This window comes from Anopheles funestus, chromosome 2RL (assembly GCF_943734845.2).
Source record: "Anopheles funestus chromosome 2RL, idAnoFuneDA-416_04, whole genome shotgun sequence".
Taxonomy (NCBI): Eukaryota; Metazoa; Arthropoda; class Insecta; order Diptera; family Culicidae; genus Anopheles; species Anopheles funestus.
In genome coordinates this window covers 95,369,138-95,383,675 of record NC_064598.1, presented here as the reverse complement: position 1 = coordinate 95,383,675, position 14,538 = coordinate 95,369,138, and the positions used below count along the sequence as shown (strand labels likewise).

Here is a 14,538-nt window from a genome sequence, read left to right as displayed (position 1 = left end):
TTGAAGTAATGTTGCCGAACCATAAGAGAAGAATTTTTCGGGAAAAAGGTGAACGAAGGGAAGTAGAGCAGAATATTCGATTGAACTAAGGGACACTGTGAAACCATTTCTTGTACGAAATGATCATGATGAGACACAAGTTCTAAGCGACCAACACCGAATCGTTACGTTAACACTGAAGAACCACATTCACATGCAGATTTTTTTCTCCAGGAAAGAAATGTCTGTGAATGTAAAATATTCACAAGTCAATGCACATTGCTCAAAGTTGCTATTTTATCTGGAAAGGTCTGCCCAACCGGATTGCCCATTCTCCGCTATCTCCCCGGGATGTTTTTAACCTTTTCCTTAGCAACGGTAACACTTAGCAATCCGATGCACCTGGAAGTTAATCCGTTCGTACGTTGCTAGCTATTTCCACGTTTTCCTTCCATTTCCACGATAAACAACTGACCGCCGGAAGGGGTTTCCATCGGTTTTTTGCTCCGTTTCTTCCGACCTTCGTTTTACTGTTAGCCGAGAGCTTTAAATTGTACGAAGATTGGCTGTATGAAGATAACAGTTATGTGACCAGTTCTTGCTCGCTTTTGTGGTTGCTGATAAAAGTATGTAAAAAGAGTTGAATACCATAACAACTTAATATTCTTCATGCTTTTATCCAGTCTTCAAAAGCTTCAATTTTGCCATCGAATAATTTGTAATATTTTGGGTCTTAAATAGGAATGCTGTTCAGTGAATGTTCAGTGAGTTCTGGAAATTGTGTTCTACATAAATATCATGCGTTTGAGTCCAATCAAATTATGATAGAAAGTAATCCAAGTCTTCGAATGGTGCCAAGCGTAAAACGATTGAACTGAAGTGTTGTACCAGCGAAACGTTGGTATACAGCATCAAACACATCACATTGACCGGCGTTCCACCAGCAAACCAGCCTATCCGAGTCATCACAAAATGACCGATATTAATCGCACCAAACAGAGCTATCTGCACAAACACAACGGCAAGATCGATCCGCAATCAGTGCAATCCCCATCGGTACTGCACTCCACGGGATCGAACACAACCGAACATGGCCGTGCGACCAGCAATAGCTCGGGCGGCTCGTTGAAACGCAACAATAGTCATCATCAGCGATTGAAAAAATCAAACACAAGCACTCTGGACCGAAGCTCTAATGGCCCGGTGGAGTACGGAGCGGATCGTACCGGCACTAACTTTAGTCATCATCCGCAGCAACAACAGACCGGAACGACCTGTACGAGATCCGGCGCCGGTTCCGGTCTAGCCAAGAGCTGGTCGAAAACCTCCAGCAGTAGCACCTCCCAATCGACGTCGCATGGTCTCCCAGCGGAACAAACGCCGCACACTCACGAAACCGGCAGCAGTGGCCGACCTCCGGGGACAAATTTAGCACCCACCGTCAAAACGGAAGCCTCGCTCAGTGACGATTTTAAACGCTTCCACACGCTCCGCAACAGCTACGGTGGCAAATCCAATTTAAATGTAAATAACACCGATCACATGATAAAATCGCAGGTCCTACTTCACCAGCAGAAGCTGCGCGAGTACTCTCGACAACTTCCCGCACAGCAGCAGCACCATGACAACGATAGCTACTCAACCTGCTCTTCGTCGCAATCCGACTACCAGCATCCTTCGCAACCACATCAGCAGCATCAGCAGCACCAGCAGAACCATCGCCACAAGCATCACACTCACTATCGTGTGCATCAGCATCAACACCATCAGCAGCAGCAGCAGCCGCAGCAGCAGGCACAAGCCCACAATGTCCTACCGACTCAGTCCATCTACCCCATCTCCGCCACGGTAGCCGCAACAGCCACGTTGACGCGCGCCGGTGGTGGAGGTTCGATATTGAAAAATGCCACCAACAGCAACCATCAGGACCCGGTCGGGAGTCGGAACAGCCTCAAACGAGGACCGGGCGGATTGAGCACGCTGTCACTGTGCAGCTGCGACGCGGAAACGGAGGTAAGTGAGTCATTATTACAGGAATTTCCTTCTCTTTCGTTGTTTTCCGTCCCATTCCTCTACATTTTCTGCTTTCATCCATTTTTACGAAACGTTAGGTGGGGCTGAGTTTGCATGAGGTGGGTCGGGAAATGACCGATATGGTTTGTTAATCATTGACGTTCGCTTTGATACCATTTTTTACAATAGAAGAGGCTTAAAGCTGACAACTTTCCAGCTGGTTTCCCTCCAGGATTGCTGAGAGATGTAGATGCAGCTTGTGGCAGAGGCTATTATTTTTCTGGCCTTCGGGACAAACGAGATCCAGTGATTTATGATTATTTTTATAATAACTCATACTGAGATGGAAAAAATCTTTAATCAGAAATACTGCCCAGTGTTAGACTTGAACCAATTCTAAACTTTCCGTCGTCCGAGTCACATCATTACCACCGTGAAAACAACTTCCATTAAGACATTCCAACTAATCTATTGTTTAATCTTTCACGGGGTCATAAACACCTCAAGCTTCTTGGGATATAAAAATTAATGTGTCTCTGAACATGAACAAAAAATCCCTGTCACAAAATCGTTTTCTAATCTTCTTAATCGTGGGAAGATTTCATTCGACGGCACAAAGTAATTTCACAGATTCTTCTATTTTTAGTCGATAATCGTTTCCGTCCGGGTCAATATCATTTATATAACAGATCGACCAACGTCTTGACACTCCGACATTGACCACCAAGAAGAACGTCCCTAACACGCTGAATGGTGGGGAGCCTAGACATTGAATTTGACCTGATGACTTCTTTTGCCGTCAGCAGACGTGTGGGAGTTTGTAATTAATTTTCTTAATCACATTATCATCATACTTCCGGGCAAGCAGCTTCTGCAGAAAATAAGAATGAGAAGTTACCGAGGGCGAAATATTACGTCGATAATGCCCTTCCAGATGCTATTGATGAGCCGGAGCAAAGAACAAGCACTGGAGCATGGAAGAAATGTTTATATTTTTTCGGGATATACAAAAAACGAAGAAAAATGAAAATGGAATTGAAGAGCACGCGCACGAAGCAAGATTTCAAGTTACCGGCGCCAATGGCTTGGAAGTCTTCAAAGCCACGCTTTGTTGGGGGATAAGAAATGGAATAAGCTAGATTAAACATTTCGTCTTATCGTCTCAGATCCAAATTGAAAACCCATCTTTCAACGTTCTGAGGAGTGTTGAGTGCCGTTATTGCTTCCTCAAGGACGTCTATTAGACCGATTCCTTTGCATTTCAGATTCTGTCGGTGTGAAAACTGCCTAAAATAGACGTTAACCTTTAATGGCGATTTTCACAGGTCAAGTTGATAACACAGAAGGAGCTGTCAAAAGTGGTTTGGTTGTTTGAAATCCTCTCTGAGGTATTTCCTTCCCTAGAGATTGTCAACAAACTCGTCGGAAAAGTTATTCTTGGACTACAAACATTTATTGGAAGTAATTACTGCCTGCTGTTAGTGTTTGCTTTTTCTCTTTCTGCTTTAAGCAATTGTTCAAACAGCGGAATTCATTTAATATTGAAACAGTTTCCTTTTATGTTTACTTTCAAGAGTACTGAAGAGTACAGTGAATGAAAAATTGGTTTTATGAAGACCTTTGTTTGGAAGGTACTCGTAAGAAACAGTAACCTCAAAAATGTTTAATATTAAATTGGTAAAGTAAATTTACTTTCTACACTTACATCAAACAGTGAGTGCAAATGATATGGAATCTTTCCCTCAAGAACTGTAGCCTATGTCCGTTTCATTCTGCAATAAGAGGTATACACTTTAAAGACCAAAAGCATCACGAAGATCAATTCTCAACGACTAAATTACTCTCAAACTCTTCAGGCTATCAGTGCTGACCATCGTATGATGAAGGCAAATACGGATGCTTTTGACTACTTGCTATCGCTTCAAAACCTCACAAGATCAGCCTTCAATGCTCGAAATCTAGCTCACAATTACACAAATTGACCAATAACCATGCCTAATGGTACCATTCACATATCAAACAGATATTTGCAGCCAGTCCGTTCTCTCGGCTTAGGCTTTTTGGTGTGGACACACACAACGATGGTGCTTTACTCTTCGAATCACAAGCATTCGTCCCATCCAACACTTTTATCGAACAGAATGTGAGGACGTGTGAAAGTGTCACTAATACGGTTTCCTAGTCTATCATTCCATGACTTTTGCTGGCATGTTCCTCCCAATTAGTTCTCAGTTTGGTGTGTTTGTCGAATGCCATCCCAAAGTTTGGTTGCCTTCCTGTGATGTGAAGCTTTGGGCACCGAATCTAAGATTACTCTCCAGTCCCCGATGGAACGGGGTCGGATGCCCTCAACAACGGAGACCCATTACATTATGCCAAGTTACCTCACATTACTCTGACCATTTTATCTGTTTGATAGGGCTATTTCGAAACCAATTTTAGTCGCTTCTCCGATTTCATGCGCTTCATTCTGTTCCTTTTTTCACACTCCCTACTCAAAAGCCCTGTTCTTATTAGCCGTCCCCTCTCCACAACACATTATTCTTTACGCTCTTCTCGTGGGCTCATGTCGTTCTGTTTCGATTTTCACCGAATCAAATATTTACAGATAATACCGAATCCATTAAGGCCATTATATCAGTACAGCCTGGACAGGAAAAATCCTCGCCAGCACACCTACACGTGCGAGCAGAACGCACAGATTTTACTGCGACTGGAAAAGGACCGTCAGAAGAAGTTTGGCTCCATGGGAAAGTTGGTAAGTGTTTATTCGTTTCGTTGTATTTCGTTTTGACTGTGATTTTCCTTTCATCCGATTGTGTGTGTTTCGTGTGGTCGTATTGATCATCTGGGAACTGCGGAATGTTATCGGCATCTTTCTCATGTTTTTGACGCTTCACTTCTTAAACGATATGCGTACGATCTTAGAACGCGTAAAGACTTTGCGACCACACTGCCTAGAGCAATTGCGGAAGACTTTGAAGAGGCCGTAAAATTGCTTACATTACGCTTACTTACCTGCTTTGAACGAACGACCGTTCGATGTGAAACCGTTCGAGATGAAAGCTCGGAGGATATTCCTTCAGGCTTTATGACTTACTGTAACAACATGCTTCATCTCCCAGAAGAACCCCAATATGCGCGAATAGACGTGGATAACACCAAAACATTAGACAGTACCCTACATCTTCCGATACACGATTCCAGGAGTACAAGAGAGCATCCAAAACATCCCAACAATATTGAAGTGACTAGAGAATTGCTTTGAATTCAACAAACCCGAAGCTAAACGGCCTATTTTCAACTGTTTCAAGTGTGGCAGCAGTAGCATTAACGGATGATAATAAATTTCAACAATGACAGAAACAATTAGCTTTCTCCGTACCAGCTTCGAAACAACAAATGCCGACAGATCGACGCTAGGACGCTCTTCGTCAACGATTTCTGAGGCGTAATGACGACAAAAGGCTCGAGAAAACTAATTTGCTAATGAAAACTCAACCAGCATGTCACTCAGCCAGCGCTACGAAGAAGAGAATCCCCTTTAGGAACTCTTCAATTTGGCCGTTTAACTGAAACGGTTGGAGGCTGCATTTTGCATCATTTTCTGGGTTGTTTCGGGTTCCATTAGCATCACCATCACCGTTGACGATTCGTGACTAAAATAAACGACCTTGCCATACGCTTTCCAGAGTTCAGTCGTGTGCAATGCGTGTCATTTTCGACACACTCTCATGTAGGACTTCCTACGACAATCTCACGCCAACAGACACTCGTTTACTGCTGTTTAAACTCTCCTCAACTCATCAACACCACAACCACAACGCAACATAACGAAAAAGGCGTCCGATACTCGCAGGAACACAACTCCAAAAGTCACAACTTAAAGTTTTTTACATTGTGAAAATAGTTCAAATGTACAATTAACCCATCTTTTCCTTCTCTTATTTACTTCGCTTTTAGCATCTGACCACATCAACTGGTGACTTGAGCCTAGCGACCACAGCGATGCAACGGCACTCGAGTATAACGGGTGCATCCGTGCCGACGTCGTCCGTTTCAACTCCAACTCCCACACCACCCCCTCCTTTACTCCCAGCTGGATCCGGAAAAGTCGCCGGAAACGCGTGCAAGGTGGCGGCCAACGTACTTTCATTTGACTGCCAGCATGGATCGTATCCTCGGGGCGATAATTATGCCGAGGTAAGCTCGCACGTCATCTACATCTTGCTTCGTTTGATGTGTCCGTGTGATTGAGGGTGTTTTCCAGAAAATAGCGTAGAACGCTTCGTTATGGAAATATTTGGCTGATATATTTCAGCATTATTTCTTAGAGACTATTTCAAACAACTTTTCTAATACAATTTTTCAATCAATTATCTATATCAACCAACTCCATATGGGCATTCACAAAACCTTCGCAATAGATTCGAAACTTGATGAACTATGAATATATTCACCATTTTCCCATCATTTGTGTAAAGGATCCATTTTTCTACTTCCGGCAAAGGTGACAGCTGTCAAGCCCTATCGGAAAAAGTAAAACTATAAACACATGACCTGCACAGGCTTTATCACGCAAGACTCCTCCTAAAACCGGTTCTAGTTCTCTTATCCTCTAAATCTAGACGCACATGTAACCCGACATCCATGCGGAACGATGTAGGAGGAGTTATTTATCTCCTGCAAAGCAAAAGTAGAAAGGAAAACAAAACTTTATCGCTTCGGAAAGCAAAACAGATCTGAAAAACGAAGCACTTTCCCTTTTTTTAAGGTCTGCGATCAAAACCAAACGATGTTCTCATCCTCCGTGGCACGTCCTTCCCATGAGTGAATGTCGTCGATGGCTACTTCCGGTCATAAATTATTGGACGCTTATCCAACCGACCGTTCGATTGCAATACCCGAGTTCTCCCGGTGAGCTCTATCCCGGCATAGACAAAATTTATTGACCATACCATTTTGCGGCCATGGTTTCGGAGTATTATTTATGGAATGTCCCTTCTCCAATGAAGAGCGAACGGAGGAAACGAAATTGCAAATTCTTGTTTTGCTGAGTTCCAAGAACTAAGCGGCAGAGCGAGTTACAGCGACCGGGATTCCGGGACTAAGAAGGATTCAATTGAGAAAACGTACTCGGGAGAGCCTTTGTACAAGGTGTGAGGAGCTTCGAAGTTTTCGGGATGAAGAGATGGGGAATTCCGTTTGCAAATTGGCACTCCATTTTCACGCCCCAGCTGGCCGTAGCTGTTGCATTCCGATAGTATCGGTGAAATTGTTTCCATACTGAAGCCTTATCCCAGTTCCAAGGAACCAAGGACCTCCTTAGAGTTTCATGGCACTTTGGGACAATCCAGATTTATTGATCAAGAAAAGATACTCATTTTGGGGAAAAGGTTTTATCTGCCCTGCCTGTATTTGTTGGGCTGTAATAAATTATTTATTTTCTAATAAAACAATTTGTTTTTTTTTTGGTATGGAATATACATCCATTATCAGAACGGTAGTGCGAATTTTAATCCATAACATTGAGATTGATTATGTTTCAAACTTGTTTGATTAATTCCTTGATCCTTCATCCGTAGTTCAGTATAATCTTTTCTCTAATCCACACGGAACACCAAACATTTATAATAGCATGCATGTTCCATAGGTCAACAACAACGCTTCGGGGTAAGATGAAAGTTTTTCTAGTCTAGGTCGCTACAATTCCCAGCACAAAATATAAACTTTGTGCAATTCACTACTAACTCAACGAAGATAAGGAACAGTAAAACGTGAAGTGGATAGATTCGCATACCTTTAACCGAGGTAGAGATTAAAAAAAACTGAAGTTCGCTTTTTATGCAACATTTTGCATTCCATTTATATCCTTTTGAATAATATCGCACATCCACGGTAGTTGCTTTGTCGCCGTTAATGGAATTTTTAATGTCTTTCGACAGTCTGTTTTTAAAGCAAAAGTTAAAAGCATTTCTACTCATTTCTCCCATGTGCATGTGTGTAGTTGTAAAATCGATAACAAGAATACTGTTTTTTAAACCTTTAATTGAACTAGGTTCCTAGCAAAGAGCTTAAACATATTGTAAAAAGCTTAAAAACGGAATGATTTCATTCTGATTCAAGAAAAACCAACTTTTACAGAAGCTTCTAAAACAACTCCATTAGTTTAATATTTAGCCAGCAATTCCTTTTATTGGTTGAACAATATTAAAGTAGTTGTTTTATTTACAGCCCAAAACTCATCATAATTTCGTTGGCTGATATGTTCATTTAAAACGTTGCTCTCCCAAATGCATAAGTTTCCCAGAAAAGTTTTCATCGCAATTATGCACTTTGGGAAATCCACAACTGTGGAAGGAAGGAGCCTAGTTCCGGATCATAAACAATCGTTTACCTTGTCCAAGAAGCAAATTTGATTCCTAGAACCAGAAATGGCTAACTATTTCTCATGATGAACACCCAATTCTGAGTAATCTTTGTCCAATTGGAACGTTGAGGCAAAATGTTGTATGGTGTTGGTTCATGCCATTTCCTTCCACAAATATTATGTTACACGGAATCGCCATATTCCTATATCTTCACCCCAGCCAGTGCAATATTTGTTTCATGGGCTTTTTATTGAACGCCATAAAATGCACTTCCACCAGACCGGGTCACGAAACAGTTCAGCGAGCAAGTAAACATAAAACAGTCCCTGTTCTTACACAACCCAAGGAAGGAGAAACGACGCGAAAAAAACAAAATGGTTACGGCTTTGCAATCACAATTTGCTACTCGTGCACACTTTCGATCAAATGTCTTGAAGTAAATAGGACGATTGATGTAAAACCAAAATTCCAGAAGGTGTAGGAAATAGAACTGTAGAGTTCTCCAATTTTATCCACTGGCATTATTTCGAGCAGCTGTACTAAAATGTGTTTAGTATTGACCGGATGTACTTCAAACGTGACCTTAAGGGTCTTTGTGATTGAAACCGTCGGCAAAGCTTTCTAAAAAGCTTTGGTACTTACGAAAGCTTGAAAAACCACAAGAATGAAAAGAAAGGTAAATATGCTATTCGTTATTTTAATTAACTTTCATATGATGAAGGATTTGTTGAAAGTATGCAACCTTCCGAATGGTTTCTGGCAACTTCCAATTAAGATTGATGAAAAATGAGATTTTTTCTTCACTTCATTAAGGTAATTGAACATTTAGTTTTAATAAGCTTCACTGCGAGCGTTGTAAATAAAATTCACTCTCTTAATGTTTCTCTACTTTTCTAAGCTCATTATTAACAACGAGAATGAAACTGAAAGCAAAAAAAGAGAACCAAAGCAACATGCTACAACACTTTGTTTTTCGTAGATCTACTCAATTGATGATCTTTCACTGCGTTTTTCTACGTTTTCTGAACCATATTTTAAGCATTTTTTGTTGGGACCTCGTTAGCATTGTCTAGTTTGGGGTTTTTCATGCTGCATTATCCTTTCAACCAGAGATTTGCCATTTTTCTTCATCAGCAATCACACACAAATTTAATCTTAAAATAAGACCAAACCGAACAAGCCGTTCTGGGATGGAAGAGAGTCAAAAAGTTGGACAAAGATCTCTCGCGAATTTGAAAGCTTGTTAACTGATAGCCTAAGAACAACGGAAGAACAGCAAAAAGCGGGGAAATTACAAAACAAAACAACGAAAAGACACATGAAAAATGACAACTGAGGCAAGCCTGTGTTTTAGGCAAGCCAGAAATGGTGACATGAAAAGTAGAACGAAAAGAGAATCGTGGGAAAGACACAAAACATTACAAGAATTGGAGTACACCTCTTCTCCTGCTGGATGGATAGACAGAACAACACGACACGGCCTACGCCGTGGTCTCGTTGTACCATTTCATTTCCCTGCTCGGAAGGCATTTATTCTCCTCATTTCCATTATGGCCCAACGTCATAAATATCCGCTCCATCTGGCGTAGTCAGATCATTTCTCTGCTGCCATCGCAAAGTGCCGAGGTAGGGAAAAAAGCTCCGAGCGTTACGGATCACCGTTGTTGTGCTTTTCCGGTCTGTTTTGTGGTTTTCCACCACCGGGGCATTACCATTAGTTGCATCTCCGGTCTTTGGGAATCGTGGTCGATGTGGGAAGTGTGCTCGAACCCGGAGAGTACAGATGCGTTAAATGTGCCAGAGCTACCAGTTTGTCATTCACGTTCGCGAAACTCAACAGCTGCAGCTACAGCGCTGGGAAGCTGACGGTTGCAGGAGGGATCAGCGAGAAAAATGAGTTCCCTTCACGCTCGAAGCCATTTATTATGTGATTACGGAATTGTTCTACACTTTTTTTTGTTGAGGTTGAATGCATAGTCTATTACGATGCATCCTAAATGCATTTCCGGTGTTATTTGTGGAACGATAAGCACTCGGGAAATTACTCATTCCTTCAGTATGACGTTAGACATAATATTTCATTTAAAATAGTTCTATTGAGTATTATGTTCGGAAAACGATACTCGGCCATATTTCCAATCAATAATCAAGACATTTCAAACAGGAATGATGCCTCAACTGAAGCTAAATTCCAACCACTCGCTCCACACAGTTTAACGTTCATTTGCGCAACCCAATATCAGTTATGCAAAGAATTTGTTGTGTTTGTTGAGCAACATCATATCCTTTTTGCTTGCAGGACGATTCCTACAGTGAAGACATGATACCTCCTCCGCCACCTCCACTGAACCGACGTCCATCCTACGGATACGGTTGTGTGGTGCAACCTGTTGCATCCGGACCGGATCCGACACACACAGACCAGCAGTCGATGTACGAACCAACTGCCCAACCCTCTAACCCAGCCAACATCAGCTACGGACGTGAAGTCGACGGTCTGGTCGGCAGCATGAATCAGCCGGATCTGTTCAACTTTGCCTCAAACACAAACGGTTCGTTGAGTGGAACACTAAAGTCAACACTGAAATCCGCCAAATCGTCGACAAACGGTAAAACAACTTCCGGCTCATTGGGCATGCCTGTCGACGGTAAGTCGAAACTGAACGACCCGCTTCCGGTTATGATGGTGGACCTGATGAACGGTAACACGGCCGCATCGCATCCGAATGGAAATGATCCGGCCGGCACGAAGCCATATCCGCCTTACTACTTCGATGATAATTATCTACATCACCACTACTACTACCAGAACGGAGAGGATCGATTCGGGGAGACCGGATCTGACGTGCCGTTGAAGGAAGCGATGGATGCCACGGGACAGTTGTATCTGTACCATCAGCATCACCACCATCCGGACACGGTCACTGCTGGCTACATTCCCAACTACGACGCACTCAATCTTCCTGCGAAGTACAATACGATCGGGACGAATGGAGACTTGCCACTCGCGGGCCACTTCTCCGGATTGGGAGGCAAGTATCACACGCCTGGCGGTGGAGGAGTGGGTCATCATGCCAGCTCGTGCAATATCAACCAGTACTCCGGCTCGGCAAAAAGCAACCTCATTGCATCGCACAACCATCACTTCTCCAACTCCATCAGCAACTTCAACTTCAATCCCTCGCAGTACTTCGGTTCGGGGCTGGAACCGGCCCCCGGTACCACCATCATTCCCGGTGGAGTGATGGGTGGTGTAATGGGAGGTGGTGATGGTTTTCCTTCCTCCTGTAGCCTTAACGGAACTCCCAATAAACAGCAACCGCATCCTTGGAAACGTGGTCGTGGTTCCATTAGTACCGGGTCCGGATCATCGAGTAAGTATGATGTATTTGAAGGAGTAGGAAGGAGTTCTACAAGGCTTTGTCCTACGTGGTTAAGATAATGTAGCCCTGATTTGAATTTCGCTTCTTCAATTTTGAAGAAACGTTCCAAAGTTCAGGTACAAGTACCATGGAGTTCCGGGGAGTTTGCTCCCTATGTAGCTCCTTATGATTATCGAAAGATTGCTTTATTAAACTATTTTCAACCACGGCATGTACATTGCGGTTTCCAGACCTCCCACCCCCCTTCTGAAATGATTCGGAATTTGAGGTTAGACCATCATTAATATCCGGTCAGCGCGGTCCCAGTAACGAACTATACGAAATCAACAACTTTGCGTATGTATTTGAATAGTTATGTTCAACTATTTGCGCTGCTTTTTGCCGTGATTCACACCATCATGTTTTTGGTGGGCCACTGGAGAATAACTATAATGGCTTTGCAATGCGAGGCGCTAAAGTAACCACTACAGACATCGACAAGAGGAAGTTGTTCTCAGGAGATGATGGTGGAGGAAATTTAAATTTCTAATAAATTATTCATCATGCAGAGAAAGGCAAACAGGCATTGGAGAGTAAACATAGCCGAACATAACCTCATTCTCTGACTTGGACGGCGCACGACGGTTGGGTATTGTTCAATGTTCACTGGACTTTGCTGTGAAGGAACTTCCGGCAGTCGAGGGTGATGGAAAAGGAATGATGTTTAACATTTATCTCCGTCAAAGAGTTCCCCCGAATACCAGGAACTGGACCAAACGCATTCGTACCTAAGTGTACAGCTAATGAATGTACTTCTGGGTTTAGCGTGCGGAAACCTGGATTTGGTAAATCTGTTGCAGCATAACCCTGGAATGGTTGAAAATGGTACTGTGTAGTCCATCTAACCTTCCTTCTCGTTTGCTTACCATCCTACAAAAACAACCCTAAAGAACTACGCTAAACACTAGTCTCAAATTGGCAAAAAGTGTGTAAGATTAAGTAGAGGCAAGAGCACGTGAATGCGAGTGAATGTTGAAACGATCGTGGACGTCAAAAGGACGCAAATTAACATCGTTGCAATTTTGTTCCCAACACACTTCCTCTTGGAAAAACGAAAACTCTCCCTCTTCAAAGTTTCCCAAGGACACTTTGTGCAACAAATAAATGCTAATCAGCGCTGGTGGAGAGCAAAGCTCCACTGGCGATGACAGCACGACATGGCCATCGCACAGCATGGAACCACCAGCCATGGGGTTGCATTTTAGCTTCCTTTAGTTGGGTCTTCCAGCGCTTAATGGGCTTCGGCTCGAACTGGGAGCAAGCGATAATTCTTTGCACAAACAAAAACATCGCATTTTAACGGAGTAAAGTGCTCGAGCGCGATCTTGCAGCTCGGAATTTCCTTTTTCTTGTGCTGATAGTAAAGAATGTTACTGCACCCTAACAGGCTAAAACGGATTAATTGCATTTCGTTAAGTGACAATGTATTTTAGCGCAAGTAAACAGAGAGTATCGTTTGAAAACATAAAACTTGCATTCTTCCTGCGTTTGGTTGGCGATAAGATGTATCATTTGAGCGAGTAGACTAAGCAAATAAAAGTGATGGAAAAGATAGTGAAACGCAAATTATTTAGTAACATAAATGAGGACCATATGCTGCGTCGTTGCGTCTAAGGGAAATATTTAACCATTGTTAATTTAAATTCTAGTCCTACCATCTGTAAGCTTGTGAAATATTTGGTACAAGAATTGCTAGAGAAATTATATTGAACAACTCTGATAGTTAAGGTTCACTTCAGCTTGATATTTCTATCATCAATCATATTGTATGAAGATCTTCACTTGCCATATTCCACTTTTTCTAATCTATCTTCATAAAAATGAACTTCCCACTATCTTCTTCCCCAAAAGACCCGAAGCATTATTGAAAGATAGCAAAACTAATCAACCAACATTTGTTTTCATCTTCTTTCCTCTGCAGAATGATCTTCCTTCCAGACAGTGACAGTAATATATTTACTGTTTTTGAACATACCAACAATATTCTCATTTTTGACCAAATAAGTTCAATTTTTTCCATTTCTTACGTATTGCTATTTACACTAACCGATCAACAAAACGATCAAACAAAATGTGTCTTGTATCAAATTTACTGAAGCAATAACTTATCTTACCCTAACATCTACCATGCAAGAGAGAAAATGTTAAACCCATTAACACGGTCACCCATAAAAGAAGGCAAAGAAGGGCCACGCTGTTGATTGAAAAATAATGTAAATTAATCTCTCTCACTCGCTAAGAAGCTTATCAGACGCGGTACTCGGATGGTCCCTTACGCAACCATGCCAACGATGGTGAAGAAAGATAAAAATCGAAGTGGAAAAGTTGCTGTAAACGAAATTGTGGAAAAAAACACACTTCGCTTCACCCATCCTTTCGCACGGGGTTGAGCCATTGCAAATTACCTTATTCCGCAACAGCGCCAACCATTCGACCAATGAACCGGAAGCACCAGCCTCGCACCACCACGCAGCCACGCGGGTTGATGAGAAGCAATTTTATTGAACTTCTTCGACCGTACTTTTTTGTGTGTTGTTTCTTGTTTATTCTTTCCTTTTTTGTTGTTGTAATGTGACAGCAACTTTAAAAATCGAAGGTATGCTACGCGCAGATCACTTTCCACTTGAACGCTTCAACGCACCAAGGAGCACCAAGGTTTCCGTCTGCCATAGCATAGAAATATTAATTTACTCTTCATCGATTCGTTTAATGAATTCCCCATCGATGTAATTCCCACTGGAAACGTGCCGAAG

At 42.3% G+C, this 14,538-nt stretch overlaps 1 protein-coding gene across 1 annotated transcript in view; it reads left to right on the top strand.

The window, feature by feature from the left end:
• The first annotated feature begins 723 nt into the window (after positions 1 to 723).
• LOC125763377 (uncharacterized) overlaps positions 724 to 14,538 on the top strand; it is a 43,374-nt gene continuing 29,559 nt past the window's right edge. Inside the window, exons 1-4 of the mRNA XM_049426488.1 lie at positions 724 to 1,992; positions 4,601 to 4,750; positions 5,956 to 6,195; positions 10,663 to 11,737. Coding sequence (XP_049282445.1) covers positions 952 to 1,992; positions 4,601 to 4,750; positions 5,956 to 6,195; positions 10,663 to 11,737 — 2,506 coding nt within the window. The 5' untranslated portion in view covers positions 724 to 951. The remainder of the gene's footprint in view (positions 1,993 to 4,600; positions 4,751 to 5,955; positions 6,196 to 10,662; positions 11,738 to 14,538) is intronic.